The sequence below is a fragment of the Hydra vulgaris genome, chromosome 04 (genome assembly GCF_038396675.1).
Source record: "Hydra vulgaris chromosome 04, alternate assembly HydraT2T_AEP".
In the NCBI taxonomy this organism is placed as follows: Eukaryota; Metazoa; Cnidaria; class Hydrozoa; order Anthoathecata; family Hydridae; genus Hydra; species Hydra vulgaris.
In genome coordinates this window covers 37,167,501-37,191,631 of record NC_088923.1, presented here as the reverse complement: position 1 = coordinate 37,191,631, position 24,131 = coordinate 37,167,501, and the positions used below count along the sequence as shown (strand labels likewise).

The 24,131-nt window shown below is 27.3% G+C and overlaps 1 protein-coding gene across 3 annotated transcripts in view; it reads right to left on the bottom strand.

The window, feature by feature from the left end:
• The window catches only part of LOC100205903 (otoferlin), a 166,983-nt gene that overhangs the window by 44,374 nt on the left and 98,478 nt on the right, over positions 1-24,131 (bottom strand). For all 3 annotated transcript variants that reach the window (XM_065796220.1, XM_065796219.1, XM_065796221.1), the window contains exons 33-38: positions 5,549-5,671; positions 4,684-4,959; positions 4,490-4,602; positions 4,143-4,409; positions 3,905-4,039; positions 3,604-3,732 (exon numbers count right to left, since the gene is read on the bottom strand). In XM_065796220.1, the coding sequence (XP_065652292.1) occupies positions 3,604-3,732; positions 3,905-4,039; positions 4,143-4,409; positions 4,490-4,602; positions 4,684-4,959; positions 5,549-5,671 (1,043 nt within the window). The remainder of the gene's footprint in view (positions 1-3,603; positions 3,733-3,904; positions 4,040-4,142; positions 4,410-4,489; positions 4,603-4,683; positions 4,960-5,548; positions 5,672-24,131) is intronic.

The following is a 24,131-nucleotide window of genomic DNA, read 5'->3' as shown; positions in this document are numbered from 1 at the left end:
AGTAAAATAAAACTAGACAAAATTAATAACTCTATTCGGAAAAAATTAGGTTTACATCAGTGGAAAAATACCACTGATGTTATAGATTGGTTTTCTAAAATTAACAATAAAAATGAATGCACATTTATACAATTTGATATTATTGATTTTTACCCCTCAATTACAGCAGAAATTTTAGATAAAACAATAGAATTTGGAAAATCCCATTTAGAAATTACTGAGGACACTATCCGTATAATTAAGCACTGCAGAAAAAATTTACTCCATTTTGATAAGGAAACGTGGAAGAAAAAAACCACGCACGAATGCTTTGATGTAACAATGGGAAGTTACGACGGAGCAGAAATTTGCGAATTTGTAGGTTTATATATTTTAAATACCCTTGCTAAAATAATCCAAATTAATCAATTAGGTCTTTATCGCGACGACGGTTTAATAATAATGCATAAAAAATCAGGGCCACAACTCGATAAAATTAGAAAAGATATTATTAAAGTTTTTAAAAATATTGGCTTCCTAATCGAAATAAATATAAATTTAAAAATAGTGAATTTTCTTGATGTCACATTTAACCTCTCAGAAAGTTCCTATAAGCCCTACAAAAAACCTAATGACGAATTATTGTATATTAATGTAAATTCGAACCATCCCCCTCAAATTCTAAAACAAATTCCAATTTCAATTAACAATAGGCTAAACCAAAACTCTTCTAATGAAAATATTTTTAACTCCTCTAAACGCGTTTATGAAGATGCCCTTAAAAAAAGTGGCTTTCAAAATTTCGAGCTAAAATTTGAAAAGAAAATTGCAAAAAAGCGTAATAGAAATAGAAACATAATTTGGTTCAACCCCCCGTACAGCAAAAATGTTTCAACAAATATTGGTAAAATTTTTCTAAAATTAGTAGACAAACATTTTCCTCCCTCTAATAAATTACATAAGATTTTTAACAGAAATACCATTAAAGTAAGTTATAGTTGTACAAAAAATTTAGAAAGAATTATAAAAGGCCACAACTACGCGTTAATTAATAAAAATGAACATATAAAAGAAAAAAACACTGATTATTGTAATTGTAAACAAAAAATAGATTGCCCTCTAAATGGAAAATGCCTTTCGAAAAATGTAATTTACAAGTGCATTGTTTCCTCACAAAACAACCCTGATAAACAATATATTGGCTTAACCGAGGGGAATGGAAAAAACGTTATGCCAACCACAAACAATCGTTTAAACACAAAAAATATTCAAAAGAGACTATGCTGTCAAAATATATTTGGGATTTAAAAGAAAAAAATAAAAATTATAATTTACAATGGTCTATTCTAAAATCTGCCCCTGCCTATAATAACATTTCCAAAAAATGTATGCTATGTTTGCAAGAAAAATTTGAAATAATTACTCATTTGAATCAAGAAAATTTATTAAATAAAAAATCTGAATTAATTTCTAAATGTAGGCACGAAAATAAATACCTCTTAAAAAATTATAAAAACAAATGACCAAATTAAACTATCCCCATTCCAAAGAAAATTATTTCATAATTACTTTCTGTAATACCCGTTAACAAAAAAATATAGTAATTAAAAAATTTTTATAATAATTTATAACTTCCTGTAAAATATTTTTTTCTATAAATTGAATTTTTTTTTGAGATTTAGTAACTCTTCCTGATGATCCAGCAATGGTGAAACTTCAAGTCGAAGATAAAAGTTAGATAAGTGTTTTTTACTAATTAATTATTGCTCTGTTCTTTAAGAACATTGAGCACTCTATTTGTAAAATACACTAACATAATTTACATATATATATATATATATATATATATATATATATATATATATATATATATATATATATATATATCAATATCAAAATATATATATATATATATATATATATATATATATGTATATATTTATATAGGTATGTATGTATATATATATGTATGTATATATATGTATGTGTGTATATATATATATATGTATGTATATACATATGTATATATATATATATATATATATGTATGTTTACAAAATTATACAAATGCAATAAAAAAACAGGTTTTCACTGATTTTACTGATTTTCACTGATATGTATGTATATATATATATACATACAAATTGTCGTGAAAACATGAAAATTCGTGACACTCTTCATTCTCCAAATTTTTTTTCAAGTACAACTGAAAAATAATTTGGAGAATGAAGAATGCAAGTTTGACTAAATGCAAAGCTAAACATAGTGCTGCGAAATTTCGAGGACAAAAAAAGTGTTTAGAGTTTTAAAGCAAATGATCAGGAAAATAGATATGTTGTTGGAGAAAGCTGTATCTATAATATATTATATCTGTATGTCTATAGAATAGACATACAGATAGACGAAAATGAAAAATACATACATATGAAGGTAAAAATAAGGTAGATGGCTTATTTTGAAAAATGGCTAATTTTCAATTTAAATTATCCAATATTTTGTCTCCTAATAGAGACCTAATTTTAGTGCACAATAGCCCAGCTTCTGAAAATACTCTTTCAGATTCAACACTTGTTGGATGAATGGTCATTAAATATTTAAAAACTATTTGAATGTATTTTCCTTGCATATTTTTTGTTCAAAGTACTTTAAACCCTTTTATGTTATTTTTTTCAGACTTGTCAGCAACAACTTCATAAACAAACAAAACTGTCCAACAACAGAAAAATGTAAAAACTCAACAACAACAAAAATTTTTTTAAAATATATAGTGTAATCCCCTAATTTTCCAGAAAATGTATATAATGGCCTATCAGAAATCAATAAAATCAATAATAAAATCAAGAAAATAAGTGAATGAAAAAAACAATGCTCAAAACAATAACACAAATTAATAATTAAAAAAAAACTGCAAAACTCACCCACCATTTCCAAATATATATAAAAAATAAAACAAAAGCTAAAAATAACACCCATATAATAAATAACAATACCTATAACCCAAATAACAATAACTATAACATGGTTGATATTAAAAAGAACCTCGCATAATACTTTTTTTTTGTCACACAAAAAAAAGCTTACTTTGCCTCTTCGAAAATCTTTTAATAATTTCACACAAAGGTAACCAAGAATCATTAAACAAAAAAATACATATAAAATCAAAGTGTCATAACAAAAAAAAGTTTTTGTTTAATACCATGAATGCAATGATTAAAAATTAAACCACACTTGCGAACAATAACAGCTTTATAATTGTTTTTAGGTGCCACCATTTTAGGTGTCATAAAAATATTTTAGGTGTCATCTTTATCATAAAATTATATTTTTTAAAAACATTTTAACCAGATCATTGTTATAAGCACTAAAACTTTTAGTAGTAAACATCATGCTTTTTTTTTATTATATCTTGTCAAACAAGCATGACATGTCAAATCATACAAATACAATAAACTTTCATTAAATACAATTAATATATTGACATATATTGATATTGTATATACCTATTTATGTAAATTATGATATACAACTTATTAACAATATAAGTTATATTATACATATTTAAACACTTTTAAGAATAGTTAAATTTCCCTTATCTAAAACACCCTTGTCAAAAAATTTAATCACCTTGACAACATAAATGCGACATAAAACATTAATTGGATCCATGCTTGGAAGACGCTTGAATGAACCTAAAGTGTTGTTTTCGTTATAAAAAAACGAGGGCAGAGGAAACTTCCACACCTTTATGGCTCCCTGTAACATTAAAAACACAAATTATTTTATAAAATCAAAAACATCAATTAAAAATATATTATTACAATTATATAATTTATTGCGATTTTTATAATTCATTACAACTATAATAATAACTTCTTTCAATTATTATAATTGTACAATAACTATAACAAAATTTTAAAACATTTACCTTGAACTTTCCGTAAATTCTGCTTTCATCATCATCATCATTTCCATTACTTTTACCCCTTAATAAAACCCAAGATTGAAGTACATCACATAGACCATCTAAATTTGGAACCTCCTCTAACTCTGTTTTATATATCTAAACAGTTTTGAAAATAAGAAGGAAATGAATAATAAAATATTAAACAGTTATTACATATCTAAAATAAAGTAAACAAATTTAAAAAAATTTAAAGAATCACCTTCAACCTAATAATTCTTGGATTTATAATTTTTTTCTTCCCTAAATCAAGATCTTCAATATTTTCCTCACCATCTTCAGATTCTAATATTACAGCCTTTTTTCCTTTTTTTGCTTCAGCTAGTTTTTTTTTCTTTTTTGCAGCAGCAATAGCTTCTTGTAGACGCTCTTCATCTTTAACAGTTTCATAAAACCTTGCCCACCAATCTATTTGGTCCTCATTTTCTGCTTCTTCTTTTTCTTCATCTACTGCTTCCTCTTCTTTTTCCTAATAAAATAAATAAAAAGTATAACAATATATGCATTACTTGATTAACTAAAAAAAAAAATGTTGTATTTAATTGTTACCTCTTCTTTTTCTGCAGCTTCTGCCTCTTCTTCTGCTTTAAGTTCATCTTCACCAACCAAAATAACTTTCATCTCAACAGCATTATCATCATTGTCATTTTCTTTTTCCTCATCTAAAAAGAAACAGTTAAACTTAAAATTAAAAATAATAACTTAGGAGTAAAAAAAATCATAAAAAAGATTTAAACTATCACCATCAGTTACTGGTGGTGGAACAGGAACAGTAGCTGGCTGTGGTGCAGGAAGTGTAGCAGGAGGATCTCCAGTATTTTCTGGACCGAGCTCATCAGAAACTTTGCCTTCCAGTAAAGTGTCAAGCTCTATAATCTCCCTTTCTCCTTCTTCATCTCCCTCTTCATTTCTAGCAATGGAAGGGTCTACAAAATCAGAAGCCTCAGCACCAATTTTTAATTCTGCATCATCAACATTTGTTTCTTCTTCTATTTCAACTAGCTTACTACTTGGTGTTCCTAATAATAAAAATAATAATTTTGAATGTTTTGTAATTTTTATGAAATGTTTTTAATTTTTGACATTTTCTGCATCTGAACACTGTCACATTATTTATTCACAACCTTAATGTTTCAAACAGCATCACTTCTTTAGTATTTTAACCAGCATCACTTCTTTAATGACAAGTCTGTCATTAAAATGTAATACAAAGCTATTTATAGTATAACACTGTAAATGTGCTGGTGTATGCTAATGTTTTGCAAAATATACCAACACATAATTATAATCATAATATATTTTTGAAAAATCTTAATTATATTGATAAAGTTTATTTAAAAAAAAGAATTGTAATTAGCAGAATGCTTGCTTTTAATGAAGATCTTTTCAGATCAAATTACACATGCTTGGGAGTAACAGAGTTAAGAAAAAAAAATGGGTTCTGTATATTAGTTCTTAACTCTCTTGACAATAACAGAAAACTATTGAAAAAATGTATATTATAAGTGAAAGGTTATAAGCAAGAAAGTCTAGGTTGGTATCAGAAAGTCTAGGTATCAGATAAAATTATATAGAGTTCATTCATTAAAACTATTATATATGGTTCACCTTGAGTTGGACTTTGATTTTGGTTGTCTTTGGATTTTTGTATGGGAGATACTATTTTGTCACTAATACTTTTTAATGGAGTCGCTATTTGTTGCATCAATTTTTGACCAGGTGATTTTTGGACTAAAAATATAAAAACCATGTTTAAAAAAAAAATAGATGAATTTCTATAACAATCATCATCATCATATATATAAAAATATATCAAAATATAAGTATACACACATAAATTTTTGTAAACAATATTACAAATGGAAATAGATTTTAATTTTATATATTTTGTGTTTTGCTATTTATGTTTGTATTGATAAACTAACTTTTAAAAAATTCACACACACACACACAACCTCCATCAAAACTAACACAAATGTCAAACACAAATGTTAAGGAAAAGTAACACAAATGACAAACTCAAAAAAACACAAATGACAAAAAAAATTCAGATTGAAAATAAAAATGACAACTAAGAATTTTATGTTTTATTACAAACGCTTTTTTTTTTAAAAAAAAAAAAAAAAAGTCTAGTAAGTAATAATAAGACTACTTTTTGTTAGCAAAATTTTAAATTTTGCTAACAAATCAAAATTTTAAAAATAAAAAAAACTGTGATAAAAGTATAGGCATTTAAAATTTCAGTAATGACTAAAAATATTGACACATAAAATTTCAGTTATGAGTAAAAAAAGTTCAGAACTCAAATTCAGATTGATGTTTTTAGAGAAGTAGAAAAATTTTAAAAACATAAAAAAAAAAGTTGACCAATTATAAATCTTTTTTTATTTGATAACATAAGTTGATAATTAACAGTTTTAATCTATCTTTTAATCTATAATTTTATTGCTTTAATTGATAATCTAATTAATTTATCTGGTGCTTACTGTTTTGTAATGTTTTAAAAATAAATAATTTTAACATTATAAACTTATTAATTACTATTTACAAACTTTCACTCTTTGTGTGCAATTGGTTAAAATGGTTCAGAGAAAATTAAATAACAAATAATTGGACTGATCAATACAATAAATCATAGAAACATTGAAATAGACAATCTGGTGAGTGCTTCTGAATTTTGCATGTAAAAAACAGTAAAAAACTGGGACCTGACAGGTGATGTCAGCTCCAAGGTTAATAACTCATATATATGAAAAATTTTTGTAATCTTTGTAAAGATATTGCAATTAATTTTCTTTTCAACGCTTTATCTTAACAAATTCACTCCAAACACAATTTAAGTTGGGAGATAACAGAAAGAAAAGTTAAATGATAACAGACAGCAAAGTTGGGAGATAACAGAAAGTAAAGTAGGGAGGTAACAGAAAGCAAAAAAAGAGTTAAAAAGCAAGAAAACAAAGATTAAAAAAAACCTTGAAATTGTATAGTATAAGTTGTCTATAAGGCAGAAAGCATGAAGATAGGAAAAATTAAGGACGAAAAAAAATTAGTTATATAAAAGTTTTTTAAACACAGTTACAGTAAAAAGGTGCAACTTTGATAAGCACAATAAGTAGCCATATATTCAATTGATTGCAACTATATAATCAATTGATTGCAACCATAGCAAATACTAACTTTGCTATGGTTGATTAAATATAATGTTTTTACGAAAATTTGGCAATGAAGAACAATCAAATGAGGCATAAAATTGAGGACTCAGTAAGAAGGCTGCCAATAATTAATATAGAATAACCAATGTTACCTCTGTCTTAGAGAGTTCAGATTCAAGAATGACTGCCTCTTCTAAAAAATAAAAAAGTGACAATTTTTTTTCATGATAAGAGAATATAGTTTCTCACCATCAAATAGACTTAATGGTTAAAAACCTTAAAGGTTAGATTAACAGGAAGAGCATTAATACATAAAAGAAACAACACAGGACTAAGGATGGAACTTTGTAGTATCCTATAAGTTACTGGAAATAAAGATGCTATCTGATTTGCTTTGAAGTTACTGGAAATAAGATGAGTTTATAGAAAAGAATGATTCAATAATGTCGGCATGTCAGATTTTGTTTAAATCTTTTGATATGTCCATAGTAAGAGCTGTTACCTCAAAGATTCCATTAAATACTAAATAAAATCCCTCAACTATTACAACTAAGATGTAAAATAAAGACAGTTCTTAAGAGCATCTTTATACTAAGAGAGTTCTTGTGAAGAATTCTTCCCTTAAGGATGAATTGTCGTTACAGCCCTGTGTTAACTCTTTAATTCTAAAACAAAATCTTGACAAACAAGACCATCATGTGGAGAAACAAGCTGTGTCCAGAACTGCCATGGTTGCGGTAGGGGATGGAGCTTAGAACTTCTTGCTTACATAGCAAATGCTACACCACTACCACATTATTACTTCAATATATAAGTTATTGCTTCATTAATCTATTAGGTAAAATATCAATTTATTATTTATTAAGAACCTAATTTAACAGCAATAGAAAAACTCTTTATTATATTATAAACATACATAATTTAATTGCAATTATATTATAAACATACATAATTAAACTGCAATCAATTAGTTGCACTCAATTAATTACAGTCAAGGAATAAAATTTGACTTTCTTTGAGAGCATATAGATCTTTAGATTATCTTTGATACCTTTACTTATCAGGTAACCAAAAAAGTTCGTGCGGTTTTTCCGTATATAATAAAAACACACAAAACGACAAAAGTAAGTACATTTATTCATCAAAATAGTCACCATTAGCATCTAAAACCTTTTCCCAACGTAAAACAAACTTATTTATTCCACTTCTAAAAAATTCTCGGTCCTTTGAGTCTATAAAAGTTTTCAACTCCATTTCAACCGCGTCCTGGTCTCGGAACTGCTCTCCTTTTAAATGATTTCCCAGGGAAAGGAAAAAATGGAAATCAGTAGGGGAGAGGTCTGGCCAGTATGGTGGATGAGGCAAACTCTCCCAACCAAGGCTTTGGAGCTTGTCCTGAGTCACGCGAGCGGTGTGCGGTCTCGCGTTGTCGTGGAGAAGCAGAACTCCTCTCCTGTGCACCAGTGCAGGCTGCTTTACAAGCAACAGGTCGTGAACTCGTTGCAGCTGTGCTGAGTAGACCAGTCCAGTAATGGTTTAGCCTGTTGGGAGCAGCTCGTAATGCACCACACCAGCTGTAGTCCACCAAATGCAGAGCAAAACCTTCCGCTTGTGGAGATTGGGCTTGGGTGTCTTTGGGATGGGGTCATCGGGGGACAACCAATGGTAGCAACGCTTGGTATTGCTGTACACAATCCATTTTTCGTCGCATGTCAATAAACGATCAAGAAAAGGCTCAACATTGTGGCGTGATAAGAGTGATGTGCAGATCGTAAGCTGTTGCTTCTTGTTGTAGATCGACAATTTGTGGGAACCCACCGACTCAGCTTCCACGCTTTCCCAATCGCATGCAGATGCAGGCGGATGATTTCAACACTCACAGCAAACCTCACTGCAAGTTCTTGGCAAGTTTGGCTGGAGTCAGACTCGACAGCGTCCTTCAGTTCATCCGCATCAACCAACAATGGGCGTCCAGAACGCGGCAGGTCTTCGATGGACTCATCTCCCGAAGAGAATCGCTGAAACCACTTCTGTGCTGTGCGTTCACTTACTGTACCTTCTCCAAATGCTGTGCAGATGTTTTTGGCCGCTTGTGTTGCATTCCTTCCAAGTTTGAACTCATAAAGTAAGCAAGATCGAATAATCGTTGGTTGGGTTGCCATCCTTTCTTTACACAAAACTTTTCCTGTAAGCTCGTTACAAGCCTACACTATATATGCAGCAACTGCGCGTGACACACGCGTTCTATTACGCAACAAAGCTACTTGCCTTGTGCGATGTGGGTGTTGTAAAAAATGCTAAAAACAATTCAATTCCCAAAAACCGCACTAACTTTTTTGGTTACCTAATATTTTTGATACCTTTAAAAACAACTTGATGTATAGGACTACCTATTTATCATCACTTAGGAGTTAATATTATTATAAAATTTTAAATAGCATATTTTACAAACAAATAAAGTTAGAGAAGTGATTGTGATTATTTATAGCATCTATATATTAATACGCTAATGAATAGTGCGCATAGTTACGCCTAATGTTCGTGTTGTATATGACGGTTCTGTATTCTGTAAAATACACCATTTCTTAGTTTTTAAGTAGTTTCTAGACTTTTGAATGCGCAGTTATATATTCCATGCGGTCTTTCGAGTAAGGTCAGCAAGCAAATTAGAGCTGATATATTATTATTTTCAAAAAGAATTGATGTTGTTCATTGTTTAAAATAGAAAATTTAAATAATGGTTTGTTTGTTGTTGGTTGTTTTTATTTTTCTAATTTTTATAGCCTGTTTTCATTTTTTAGAAGAAGTTAAAAATAAAATGTCTGGTAAAATAGTTTTTTTAGTACTATCTAAACATGAATACTGTAATTTATCTAATCTTCTAAATATGAATACTGTAATTTAATAGTGTTAGTGTCGTTTCACTTTCACTATTAATAAAGAACTTTCAAGGTTTTTCTAAAAGCGTTTCTTTACTCCACGCGGTCTTTCAAGCAAGGTCTTCCAGCCGATTAGAGCTGATAAATTTTTAGTTTCAAGAGTAACTGATGTCGTTCATTGTTTAAAAACTAAAATTTGTTTGTTGTTCGTTGTTTTTATTTTTCTGTTTTTTTTTTAGAAGAAGTTAAAACTAAAATGACTGGTAAAAAATTTTTTTTTAATACAATGTTTCTTTTTTAGTAAAGCGTTTCAGTTTTGTCTCCAGTCTTTTTAGATCAATTTAAGCAAGTATTTTTAATTTTTTAGAGCAGTTAAAAGGAGCTGAAGGCCTTTTTAGTAAGTATATAGTGTATAGTAGTTTACTTATAGTTTATATTAGTTCAAGTTTATTTATCGTTTATATTAGTAAGTTTATTTATAGATTATAGATTAGGATTAATGAGAATACAAATTTTTTTTTAGACAGGCTAGCTGACAGCGACTTAAGTAAGTTTTATCATTTAGATTTTATTTGAGTACAAATGTAGCATTAGCAATTTTATTGTATATAATTTTATCTCAATTTTTATTTTTAGACAGACAGGTAGAACTCAGTAAGGACTTAGATTTTGTAGATTTAAAAACTTCTTTTAAATATGTTTTAAATATTTTAATAAATTTTGTCATTTAGGTGTGGTAGCATCATCAGTTGGTGCAAATAGTAATGTCTTTTATTTTATTTTACAGCAAATAGTAATGTCTTTTAATTTATTTTAAAAAGAATCAATAAATATTGTTTATTTAAACATAATCATCAGGATAAAATAGATAAGATAGATAAAATAGCTTTTTTATTTAATATTTTTTTATTTAGTTATAACTTCAGTTGCACCAGCCACAACAGGTAACTTTGTACATTTATTTTAATATACTTGAATTACATTTGTTACGTAACTTTTCAAGCAATAAATATTGTTTATTTCAACATTATCGTCAAGATTATATAAATAAACTTTTTATTTGATAATTTATTTTAGTTGCTTCTGGATCAACTTTAAATAATGGTAACTCATTAATTCATATTTTATTATAGGTAAATGTAGATAAAAAAATGTAAGTTGGAAATTTTTGTAGATTTAAAAGCAGTAAGCTTTTTTCTAAAGGTTCTTTCTATTTTTGGATTAAATCCACTATCACTACATTTGTTCTATGTTTATATAATGTACTTTAATAATTTTTGTCATTTGAAAAAATATATCTATGTTAAATTACACCAGGTTGTAGAAAATAGTTATAGTTTAATGATAAGGTTGTAGACTGTTAGAGCAGATTATAGATCTTTGATCTATTTAATCTATTTAATAACCTACTACCAAAGGGAAAATTTACTATCAGTTGTTTGTTTGTTTTTCTGTTTAGTTGACAACAATGAAAAGAGAGGTAGTATGTTTAAAAGGATTTTTATTTTTTTATAAAGTAACTTAAATGTTTTTTAAAATATTGTTGTTGACTTAAAAGTAAAACAGTAGGTTTTTATAATTTTATACAATAAGCCCAAGATCTTAGGTAATACTTAAAATTATATTGTCAATAATAGAAAAGAAATTTAAAATTCTCAGTAAGATAGCTTCTTATTATTTTACATCAAGTTAGTTTATTTAAAATTTATTTTCTTTAGTTGATCAAGAGAGAGCTAATAAAGGTATTAGTTATATTAGTTTAGTGAATTTATTTTTAAAAAGTTAATTAGATATTTTAACATCTATACATTTAAGTGGTTTTATTGTTTAGACACAGAATTGAAGACTGAAATAAGTCAGTGTTTTTGCTATTAGATAATTGTTAATAGGAATTTGTTTATTTGTACTGTAACTGGAATTTTAAAACTTCAAGTACTTAAGCTTTATTTTCTTTTTCTTTTAGGAGAGTTGGAAAAAAAACTAAGTATAAATTATGTGATTAGTATAGTTAAATAAAGCATTTATATCTGTACACTCAGTAGTCCAAGTCAGTTGTCACATTTTAGAAATTGTCCAGGAGAGAGTAAATAGTAAAATAATTAGTCTTTATTGGCTTTTTTATTCTTGATGGTTAAATTTATGTTATTATTTAATTTGTCTTATTTAATTTGTCTTGAGGCACATGAAATATAATTTTGAAAAAATAAAAAGTTAAATAAAAAAAGTGAAAAGTCATTTCTGAACTACAGACGTTTTTCCTTTGAACATTGTGGGGACACCAGACCCTTCATATTGACCAAACTTTGTTTCACATTGTTGCAGGAAAACAGTCTTTATACCTATATAGATACTGAAAAACTAAAAAGGTCTCATACATAATTCATTTTCACAAAAAACTGGATAACCGACCTTTGTCTTCTAAGGTACAGATATTAAAATTCAAAGTTTATTTTAGTTTTTTGGTTTAGTTTATAGTTAATTTTAGTTTAGTTTTTATTAGTTTTAGCTTCAGTTATCTTTTTTCTTACTTTAGACAACTTCATGGAAGAAATGAGGGGAATAGGTAAAAAAAATTATAGTTATATATTTATTTATATGTAAATATAATTCTATCAATTATTTTGAGGTATAATTTGTCTTTAGTGTCTGGTAGAAGCATAACTGGTAGGGCTGTGTTTTAAATTTTATATATTTTTTACGGAGAAATATGTGCAATAGGTGAAAGAATTATTTAATATAAATATGACATTTTAAAACTGTTTGCATTTTACTCATATTTTTATTAAAATTAAATTTATCACAAGTTTAACTCTTTTTAATTTACTTTTTTTTAATTTATTTTTAGCATCCTCTTCATCCTGTAAAAATGGTGATGTTATGCTTTATATTTTGATTAAAAAAAACTGTAAATATTTTTAAATTTTATTATATCCTTCTATTTGTAATTTTAGAGTCGTTAACATTTGAGGAATACAAAAGATATCGCTCCCAACACCCAGGGCTTCTCTCAGAGAGGTCCTTCGATAAGTGGCAAAGTAATGGCAGTATGGATGAGCCATCCTTCAATTGGAGGGCTCATCAATACCGGGGTGTTGGGAGACACCGAAGAAAAAACAGCAACCAAAAGGTTGTAAATGTCTTCTATCAGTGAAGATATAACAACACCGACAAGTTGCATCATGACAGCAGTTTAAGTATGAGAACAGGCTACCGAAAAACAGGTAAATTGTATTCCAGTTGTTTTTTTTGTTTTGTTTTGTTTTTCTTTTATGTCTACTTATCTGTTACAATTTTTATTTTAGGTTTGTCATATGACGCATTAATGCAATATAAAAGATCAAAGTTTACATATTTTTTAAAATTTGCTATACACATGTTTGATTGTAAATCAACTTTTTTTTGTTTGAAACGTATTTGTACTCAATTGCTTAGTTATTTATAATAAATTTATTTAGTTGTGTGCATTTATCATTTTAAAGACAATTTCCTTTTTTAAAGAAACATGTATCAAGGGGATACCAAAAAATTAATAACTCATAAATAATTCACGTTCACTTCATATTAATCTTATTAATTAAAGTTCATGTTATAAAAAATATAACAAGAATTTAGCTTTAATCTTTCGTCAATTTAAGGCATGATGAAGTGTTATTATTTTGTGTCAGTAACTAAAAACGTATTGTGTTGAACTTAGTAATGTCTAGGAAAATGGTTCTGCCATACACTGATATGACCTATGTCGGTTGTAAATTACTCAAATAAGGTTAAATAATTGGTAAATTAATTTATTTTAATTTTACAGATGGTTTAATTTTTTATTTTGAAGGCGTTTTTCTTACAGGGTATTAGTCAAGGTTTCGCAACTTTAAATTGTGGAAAACAGTCACTATAAATTAAGTAACAGACCGACCGTAACCCGTATTACGGGTTGCTTTCTACTACTATTTATTAATAGCAAAATAATACAACTTTAAACTAGATAATTGAAAAGTGTAATTTTTAAAATAGATGTAGTTTTTTTGCATATGATTTTGGTTTAGAATTTAAAACTGCAGCTATATGAAGTGTTCAGATATTAATTTAGTGAATATTATGAAGTGCTCAGATATTTATTTAGTAAATTATTTTAACTTCTGTTCAAGCAAATTTAAAGACCAAAGTTAATTTAAATTTAGTAGTGTTGTTATTGATTTCGAATAGTCGAAAGTTGAAATATGTCGACTTTGAAAAATCAAATAGTTGATTTAATCAACTATGGACTTTCTAATAATTGACTAAAAGTTGATTTTTTTGATCAAAAGTTGATTTGAAAGTCTTAATTTTTGTTCATTTAATAACAATAATATGTACTATTATAACTATAACCTAGTTTTTTGTTTACTCTCATAAACTTTTATCTAATTCATAGCATGTTAGTATTATTTATACCTAATTAAACTTTCGATTATGTATTTCATTAATTTTTTTTCTTTTCTTTATTTGATGCTTTTGAAAAGTACTTTCATACAGGGCCGCTCTGAGCTGGTTTGGGGCCGGAAGAGGAGGCCAGAGCCAGCTTGGATTAAAAGTTGTGGAGCTCCAAAATCTAAATGTCATTATACAATCACATTGTAAATATAATAGCTTCAAAAAAAGTTTTTATTTCTGAAAAGATTTGTAACAAAATATTACAAAATGTATTTAGCACAAGCTTTCAATGTTTCATCGGTATGCTAGTTTGAGTGCTGTTATTCAAAAATAATAGTTTTTATTTTTGTTACAAAATTATAATTTTTAAACAATTAAGGTATTGTTACTATTAGTTATCATTGTCTAATGTTTTTTAAAACATTAGTTAAAAGTGTTAGTTAAAAGTATCATGCTTTTGTTTATACACATGACTTTCATGCAACAATAAATTTTTATCACTTTTAAATTCTAGAAAGAAAAAAAAGCAGGAAAAACGGTTTCATTATTTTATTATTTATACATTGGCAATACACATGGTTGTCAAATCTGTCTGTTGAATGGCCGGTTCTGCTACTTAAAATATGACCATTTATGCAACTTCTAAATTATTTGTTTTTTCAATATATGTTGACCATTACACAATAAACATTTTAAATAATTAATGACATTCTTGCTGTAACAAGTAATGTGACTATAAATGTTCCAAATAGTACCAAATTTTTTTACCTCCTGCAGGTAAAATAGACAAATTTTACAACGACTATCATTGCACTTAAAAATTCTAATCTTTTTATTGTTAGATGTTGCAGAATTAAATTTAGCAAAGTAAGTTTTCTTAGTAAATTTGGTGGTTGTTTGTAAGCTATTGCAGGATTAGTATTAGAAAAAATATGTTGTATTCTTTCATAGATAATAGACTAAATAGAAGATTAGTTTTAGTATAGGCTAGCAGTTTAGATTACTGTAAAATGTAGTGACTAAACGAAAGATTTTTTTAGCTTTCTTTTGTTGAGCTGGTCCTTGCAGTTTTGCATTATGTAATGCTTTTTTAGTAACATTGCCCGTGTAATTGCATACTTATATATATATATATATACACACATAAATATATATATATATATATATATATATATATATATATATATATATATATATATATATATATATATTACTAGAATAATATAGAAAGCCATGAATTACATTATTATTTTTATTAAAACATGAATTATGTTATTATTTTTATTAAAATTTATTTCAAAAATACAAATTATTTCCATACTCAACTAAATTGACTTTTAGTCGACTTGATTTCGAAAATGTATTAGTTGATTTTAGTCAACTTAGTTGATTTCGAAAATGTATTAGTTGATTTTAGCCAACTTTAGAAAATATATCAGTCAATTTAGTCGATAATCAAATTATCTAATAGTTGTAAAATTTAGTTTTTTTAAGTATTTATTTTTATTGTTTCTATGGTTCAAACAGGTTTCCATAAAACTATTTTCTAATTTAAATATGACAGCATGAAAGAGTTAAAGCAAATTTAGCTTAACTACAGTGGAAGAGCACTCCCTTCATAAATGAGAAGTTTCAAGCTTGATTTCCACTGTGTCTCTAGTAGAATTGCGCTCAACCTGTTTCTCCAAGCAGCAGCCTTGCTTGTCAAAATTATTGTTTTGGAAGTAAAGAGTTGAGAGAGGGTTGTAACCACAATAAAGAAGCCTCCTCGACTGTAGTGGCCTTCTTGGCTTTGGAAAGGTGAATAACATAAAATTTTTTTTTTTTGATATACCCCATATTAACTATGTAGTGGTAGAGCGCTCGCTTCATAAGCGAGAGGTTCCGAGTTTGATTCCCACCATGTCCCTGGTAGTACCACACTCAACTTATTTCTCTGCGCAGCAGCCTTGTTCGTTAAGGTTTGTGTTTCAGAGTTATAGAGTTGTGAGAGGGTTATAACCACAATTAGCCTCCTCATCTGTAGTGGCCTTCTTGGCCTTGGGGAGGTAAATTACAAAAAAAAAACCTCTCTCTTTCTGGTATTAACCTGTTTTTCAGGATTGATCAGATTATTGATTTATTATTTAAGACATTAATGTTTATTTGATTATTTGTAATTTGAAGATTAAAATTATTTTTACAAGGTAAAATCATCCAGGTTTATTGATTTAAATGTTGATATAACACTTTATACATGTAAGTGTATGCATGTATATATATACATAAATTAGTAAAAACACTTATTTAATTTTTTCTTTCTTCTACACAGTGTTTCTCCATCAGTAGGTTTATCAGGAAGTTTCTTCCTGATGAACCTACTGATGGAGAAACACTGTGTAGAAGAAAGAAAAAATTAGATAAGTGTTTTTACTAATTTATTATTGCTCTGTTCTTTAAGAACATTGAGCACTCTGTTTGTAGAATACACTAACTAATATATGTATATATATATATATATATATATATATATATATATATATATATATATATATATATATATATATATATATATATATATATATATATATATATATATATACATATATATATATTTATATATATATATATATATATATTTATATATATATATATATATATATATATTTATATATATATATATATATATATATATATATATATATATATATATATATATATATATATATATATATATAAATATATATATATATATATGAATATATATACATATATATATATATATATATATATATATATATATGAATATATATATATATATAATTTATGTATTTATATATATATATATATATATGCATATATATATACATATATATATATATATTTATATTTATATATATTTTTTATATACATATATATATATATATATTTATATATATATATAAATATATATATATATATAATATGAATATATATATATATAAATATATATATATATATATAAATATATATATATATATATATATATATATATATATATATATAAATATATATATATATATATATATAAATATATATATATATATGAATATATTTGATGAAGTGATGAAGTGGGAGCGAGCGCTCTGCGCACATGAAACAAGCCCGTAAATGGCCTTCCAGTAGCGACAAAATAGTGCTTGCTAGTTTTATTACGAGAGTAAAAAATCGCACTCGTCTGAAAAACTTGAGAGAAAAAAAATATAAGTTGATTCTAAAAGAAATATTTTTAATAAATTTTTTTTGCTGAAGTCAAAATATGTTTAAACAGTAGAGTTTGCATATTGTTAAATAAAGAAGTTATATTCGTAATAAAGTATGTCACGCATAATTTATGCATGATGTACTTTAATTTTAATTTATGCAGCATAAGTTCAAATTAAAAATGATCTATTTCTTCTATTTGAAAGCTATATTCAGCATGTTTTTTTTTAAATTCCATTTTAACTTTATCGTACCCAAGTTAAGTCAAACCATTCGACAAATCATACAGTTTTTTACTGTCCATTTGACAAAAAACTTCGCTTAACTAGAACTTTTACTTTGAATTACATAAAAGTCCATGTAATAAAATATCAAAACTTGCAACAATTCAATGAATATTCTAAACTTAAATGTTAAAAAATTAAATATCTAGCGCATCATTCATAAATATCTTATAAATAAATATTTAGCGCAAAAAATTTATCTAACTAAAACTTCACTTATAGCTTCGATTTCGTACAGGTTCGATCACATTCTATTAATTAATGACTTAAAACATCAAAACATTGGAATATCAAATATTTTTTCGTCAAATATAAGTTAATAAACTAAATATTTTCACTGATATCTTCGAATCGGTAAAGTTTATATTAAAGTCTATTTATTAAAAAAGTTAAAGCTAAATGAAACTAAAAATTTAGAAAAAAAGTTTCAATAAACAATACATATAACAAATGTTTTGTTATATAAGTTTGTTATATAACAAATATATTTGTTATGTAACTTTGAATTGAAACTTTTGAAAGCAGACTCATAAACAACAAAAGAAAAAAAAAAACATCACTATTTTCACCAACGCATTTCTCAAAATATGCATCAGTAGATAAGTTATTTATATATCATATTTGAATAAGTATATATATACTTACACTAATATATATTATATTAGTATAAGTCTATTATATATTTATTAAGTATATAATCAAGTATATAATAAATTATTCACTTGATAATAATTAAATTGCGCATTCAGTTTAAATTAGAATGCAGTTTTCTGTTTTGTACAAACAATAAATGGAAATTTTACGAAATGGAATATTTACTATTTTTTAAACGCTTTGTCCTAGTTAAAATAGAAAGTTTAAATTAAAAAATTAAAACTTGATTGAATTTTGAAAAATCAAAAGCATTAATCCACAAGGTTTTGTAAAAACGAAAGATTCTTTTGCTTTATTGTTTTTAATTTTTCACACATCGTTTGTAAATAAAAGAAATATTCTTAATCTTTTATTTTTTTTATTTTTAACTGTTACTTATTTAAATTAAATTGTTTCTGTTGTTTAAAATATCCACAATCAAGCATGTTAATTCAACTCCAATAGGAAACAATGTTATCATATTATGTTATGTCATGTTATGTCGCCAACTTTTAGTAAATGGCAATATTTCATAATTTTTATTTAATATTAAAGCTGCAGTAACATATTTTTTCCGGTAGATAGACAAATGCATTAATTAAAAAACCAAAGCTTTTTCGTCAGATTTCCTGGACTTCACATAAAAAAAATTTAAACAAAAAATCCCCTAGTACGCACTGGTACGCTTTTGAGTGACCCCGTCCCCATACTTGCGTACGTAATTTATGGATGGCCCATAACGACCAATTTCCTACTCTGAATATTGCTCTCAAAGACTTGATGCCGAGCGCGCATAACCGCGCTAGTTGATAATGTGTTACAGTATTACAAACGCAAAATATCGCGTTGAGCAATTTTATTCATCACGTGCACTGTATATATATACATATATATACACACACACTTATAGCACCACTTACCGAGACTTTACAAAAAAACGAATACTTACAGGGACATTAGCATTATCAGGGACATTTTTGCATACCCGTTAATTTTTTGTCCCTGTAAGCATCGTTTTTTTGTAAGCAAAAATGTCCCCATAAGCAACTTTTATAGAGAGCAAAAAATACATACATCAACTATCAAATAGCCTGACTCGCAACAGAGTGCTGCTACATTGACTGATGGTTTGGTTTGGATCAGCATAAAGGTCAGGCTTAGGATTACACGGCAAGGTTTAAATATGTTTATGTTACTGTAATTAATTGTTTTTGTAAATAGATGGAAATAAAAATGAAATATAATATATAATAAATAAATAAAAATAAATATAAAAAATATATTTGTATGATAAAATAATAAATTTAAATATGTATAAATAAAAAAAGAAATAAAATAAAAATTTAAAAAAATATACAAATATAATTAAAATAGTATTAAAAAAGTTAAAAAAAAAAAAAGCATAACGGGAAACAAAAAAAACATGTCCCCATAAAACCCGACTAGGAGTGTATATATATATATATATATATATATATATATATATATATATATATATATATATATATATATATATATATATATATATATATATATATATATATATATATATATATATATATATATATATATATATATATATATATATATATATATATGTATATATATATATATATATATATATATATATATATATATATATATATATATATATATATATATATATATATATATATATATATATATATATATATATATATATATATATATATATATATAAATTAGTAGAAAAACACTTATCAAACTTTTTTCATTTTACACTGTATATAGACGCATCAGAAATGTTTACAATTCTGATGATTAAAAATTCATCAGAAATAATGCATTTCATAATGAGTCTTTTTTGATGAAACAAAGTGTAAAATGAAAAAAGTTTGATAAGTGATTTTTTACTAATTTAATATTGCTAACTTTTTTCATTTTACATTGTATTTCATCAATAAAGACTCATCAGAAATGCATTATTTCTGATAAATCTTTAATCATCAGAATTGTAATATATTAAAGAACATTGAGCACTAGGGATATGACTTTTTTGCAACCTACTAGGCCTGTATCGTAATTCAATGAACTTTTATGTAAAAAGAACGAATAGATGTTTCATTTTGACATATTTTGAAAAAAGGTCACCCCAAAACCAAAAAATCGAATTTTCAATAGGTACACTTTTGTACAGTAAATGAATATTAAAGGCTGAAGATGTTGTAAGAGTCATACTCCTGTTGTTATTTTATTTATTTATGCAACATGTACTGTGATATAGCAAAAAACATTATGTGATATATAATTATACAAGTATTACAAAATTAACAGTATCAAAGCGTCTAGTACAACAATATACATAACTGTCTGTGTCTATAGGCCTACTGTGTTTAGTACATGGGTCACATGATGCTCACGTCTCATAAAGAGTCTAGCGCTTATTACTTAGAATGAATCGAAGTTGCAGTTTGTCTTTCTTTCTGCAGGAAGCATACAGGTCTTGCATCACCTTGATTGCACGTTCAGCTATCTGATTACTTCGTGGTATGTCGATGACGGATGGCTCTTTCTTCCAGTGATTTTTGAATGACTGCAATGCCTTTTTGTAAGGCTTCAATACATCAGATAAATTCTTGAAGTCATTGTCATTGTACTTTTGACTACTAAACCAATGTTCTGCCCACTCATATGAAATGAACCTGCAAACCTTCTCCAAATTCTTTCTCGCTTCAGGCATAAGAATGAACGCCAGAATGGCGAGAATGGCTCTTGAGTTCCATCTGGCATTGCTCATATTAGGAATGTTCTGAAAGTGAATCAGAGGGAAGTTTCTTTGTTCTTCATAGAACCTAAACACTCTTGTTAAATGGTACAAAAACTTCATATCGTCTCTCCACCCTGATTTATCAAGAATTTCTACAGTTCCATTCACAAACTTATCCTTCAGTTCATCATACTTATTCAACAGTTCAGACACAAATGGGTATTCAATGTTTGGAGATTTGGTATCACCCCCAAGTTCTTCGTCCATCACCAGACGGAGAATCCTGTCTAGTACGTGATGCTGACAACCGATAAATTGTGGTATTGTGACACCCTTTAATTTAAACATACGTTGCAACTTCACAACAACTCCATTTCTCTTCCCAGTATTGACGTTTGTTGTATCAGTAATGATCATCTTAATTGAATTCCACAAATTGTATTCATCAATAAGTTTGGCAATTTTTTCAGCAACAGTTTCAGCTTTGCCATCTTTTAAACGCAGTGCATCAAGTTTCACGTCAGTTCTTTCATTCTGAAGTACAACTACCTGATATTCCTTATCATCTATTCGTTTGCCGTCAAAGTGTAAGGACCACTGTTCCATTTTAAGTTGTTGTATCATTTCTTTTTTTAATTTACCTGCCTCTTTGAATATGGACTTGTAAATTGCTGATTGACTTGGAGTTGGAATATCAATACCTTGTTGTGATAATACATTGCATATTTTAGCAGCTTTCTTTGTGGAAACTCCACTTGATGTAACCATACTTACAGCAAATTTACTTTTGTAGTGCTTTCTAGTTTTTTTCTGAGTGTCCTCATCATCGTCTTTATCACCGTCGTCGTCTTCATCATCTTCACTCTTACTTTTGCAGTTTTCAGATTCAGTACCACTGTCTGTGGTAGACAGGACTTGTGATGTGGAAGGTATTGCTGTTCCAGACTGGACTTTCCTTCTCTTGGAAGGGTGAATGGTTTCTTTACTTGCCACTTGTCCTGTTGAGTACCCCACCTGTCCTTTACTTTCTTTTTGTAGGTGGTATAGACGTTTATCTTCCGAGGATAACCACTGGCCATTCACTTTCGTGATGTCAAATAATGCATTGAGAACATCATATTTTCCACGCTTGACACATTCATCATAGACCTTCAGCACCTTCATAAGCTTTGCTCTTATCACTTGATCAGACACACGTGGAAAATTCAGTTTATTGTCCCACAATTTTGTAATTTCCTTAGAAATTTGGTCTATTCGTTCTTTTCTTCCTTTAACATATGCTCCGAGAAACTGGTATCTTCCTACGATCTGCAATTGAAGTGGTATTCTGGATTTTTCATCGAGTGAATGTTCTTCTACAGCCACGCTTCCTCTTCTTCTGTGTGACTCTTGAAATCTCACCAAATTTTTAGTCCAAGTCTTCTTGTTCTTTGTTACTGTGGTATGACTTTTCTTGTGAGACATCATATAATATTGTTACGACTTTACGGATAGCTGAGCGTAAATATCCGTTTAATAAAGTCGTTTAATTAATAAAATACTTTAACTGTATAGTAATCCAATTATAGTTCGATAATCCAGTCAATGTTGATAACAGTTCGATAATCCAGTCCGTATCCTAACGATAATGCTACAACTACTTATACTTCGTACACTTACAGCGTCTTTAGTTCGCTACAGTAGTTCCTTATTAGCTCAGTTACACGCAGAGTACTTCATAGAACTATTCACATTATCAACACTGAGCTCTGACAGCAGCTCGCTTATATAATTATTTAGAGCTTCCAGAATGTTCTACTAAGTTCTATAATCTTCTACAGTCTGTTACAGTCGTCTATATAACCGTGGTAACACAATGACGTCATCACATTACAATTCCAAGTATTTGCCGGCACACGGCCGTTTCGTTGCCATGGTAACGTGTGGCGTTATATTTATAAATTCATAACAAAATAATGAAATAAATAGAATTAAGCTGAGAATTAAGCTTAAGATTAAAACATCGGTCAAAAATGAATGTATAAAAATGGTAAATCAAATTTTTATTTTGGGGTGACCTTTTTTTGTTGCAGAAAGCTATTTGGGCCTTTTTTCATGATTTTAGGTAAAAGTTCATCGATTTATGATACAGGAAACATTTTATTTGAAAAAAAATTAAAAAGTCATATCCCTATTGAGCACTCTCTTTTTTAGAATACATTTAAAATTATTTGTGTGTGTATATATATACAACCCTCGGAATTAGCGTCAGCATTTGGCAATGCCGACCTAACTGCCAACCTGAAAGTGTTTTTATATATATATATATTTCGAACATCGCATTAGCAATAAATTTGTAAAAATTTTAATAAAAATCACAATATTTTTTATTCTTGACATGTTTCGTAGTCTCACTACATTTTCAAAAGATTTAATTTACAATTAAAACTCTGGTAAATAAATTTAAAAACTGAAGACAATACAGAGAAAAAATTTAACGGACAAATAAACTTGTTACAAACCAATTAAAAATTATATTACAAATTATGACAAAATAAACTTCCTAATATTAAAATATTAATAATAATAATATAGTAAGTTAGATGAATAAATATATAATATAATGAGATTGTTTATTTAAAGAAGGATTTTCCCCTTTAATATGAAGTGCTTCTTTAATTTTTAATTTGTTAATGGCAGAGGCAGTATCTAAAATCTGAAAGCAATCATAACTAGTTAGTGTTTTACATTTAATGGATGAATTTAAATGTTTAAAAATACGCGATTGCTTGTCACTCGTAAGGTGCTCATTTATCCATGTTGTCAAATGTCTGGAGGTTTCTCCAATATAACTGGCGTTACAGCCAGCACAAGAAAATTTGTAGACAA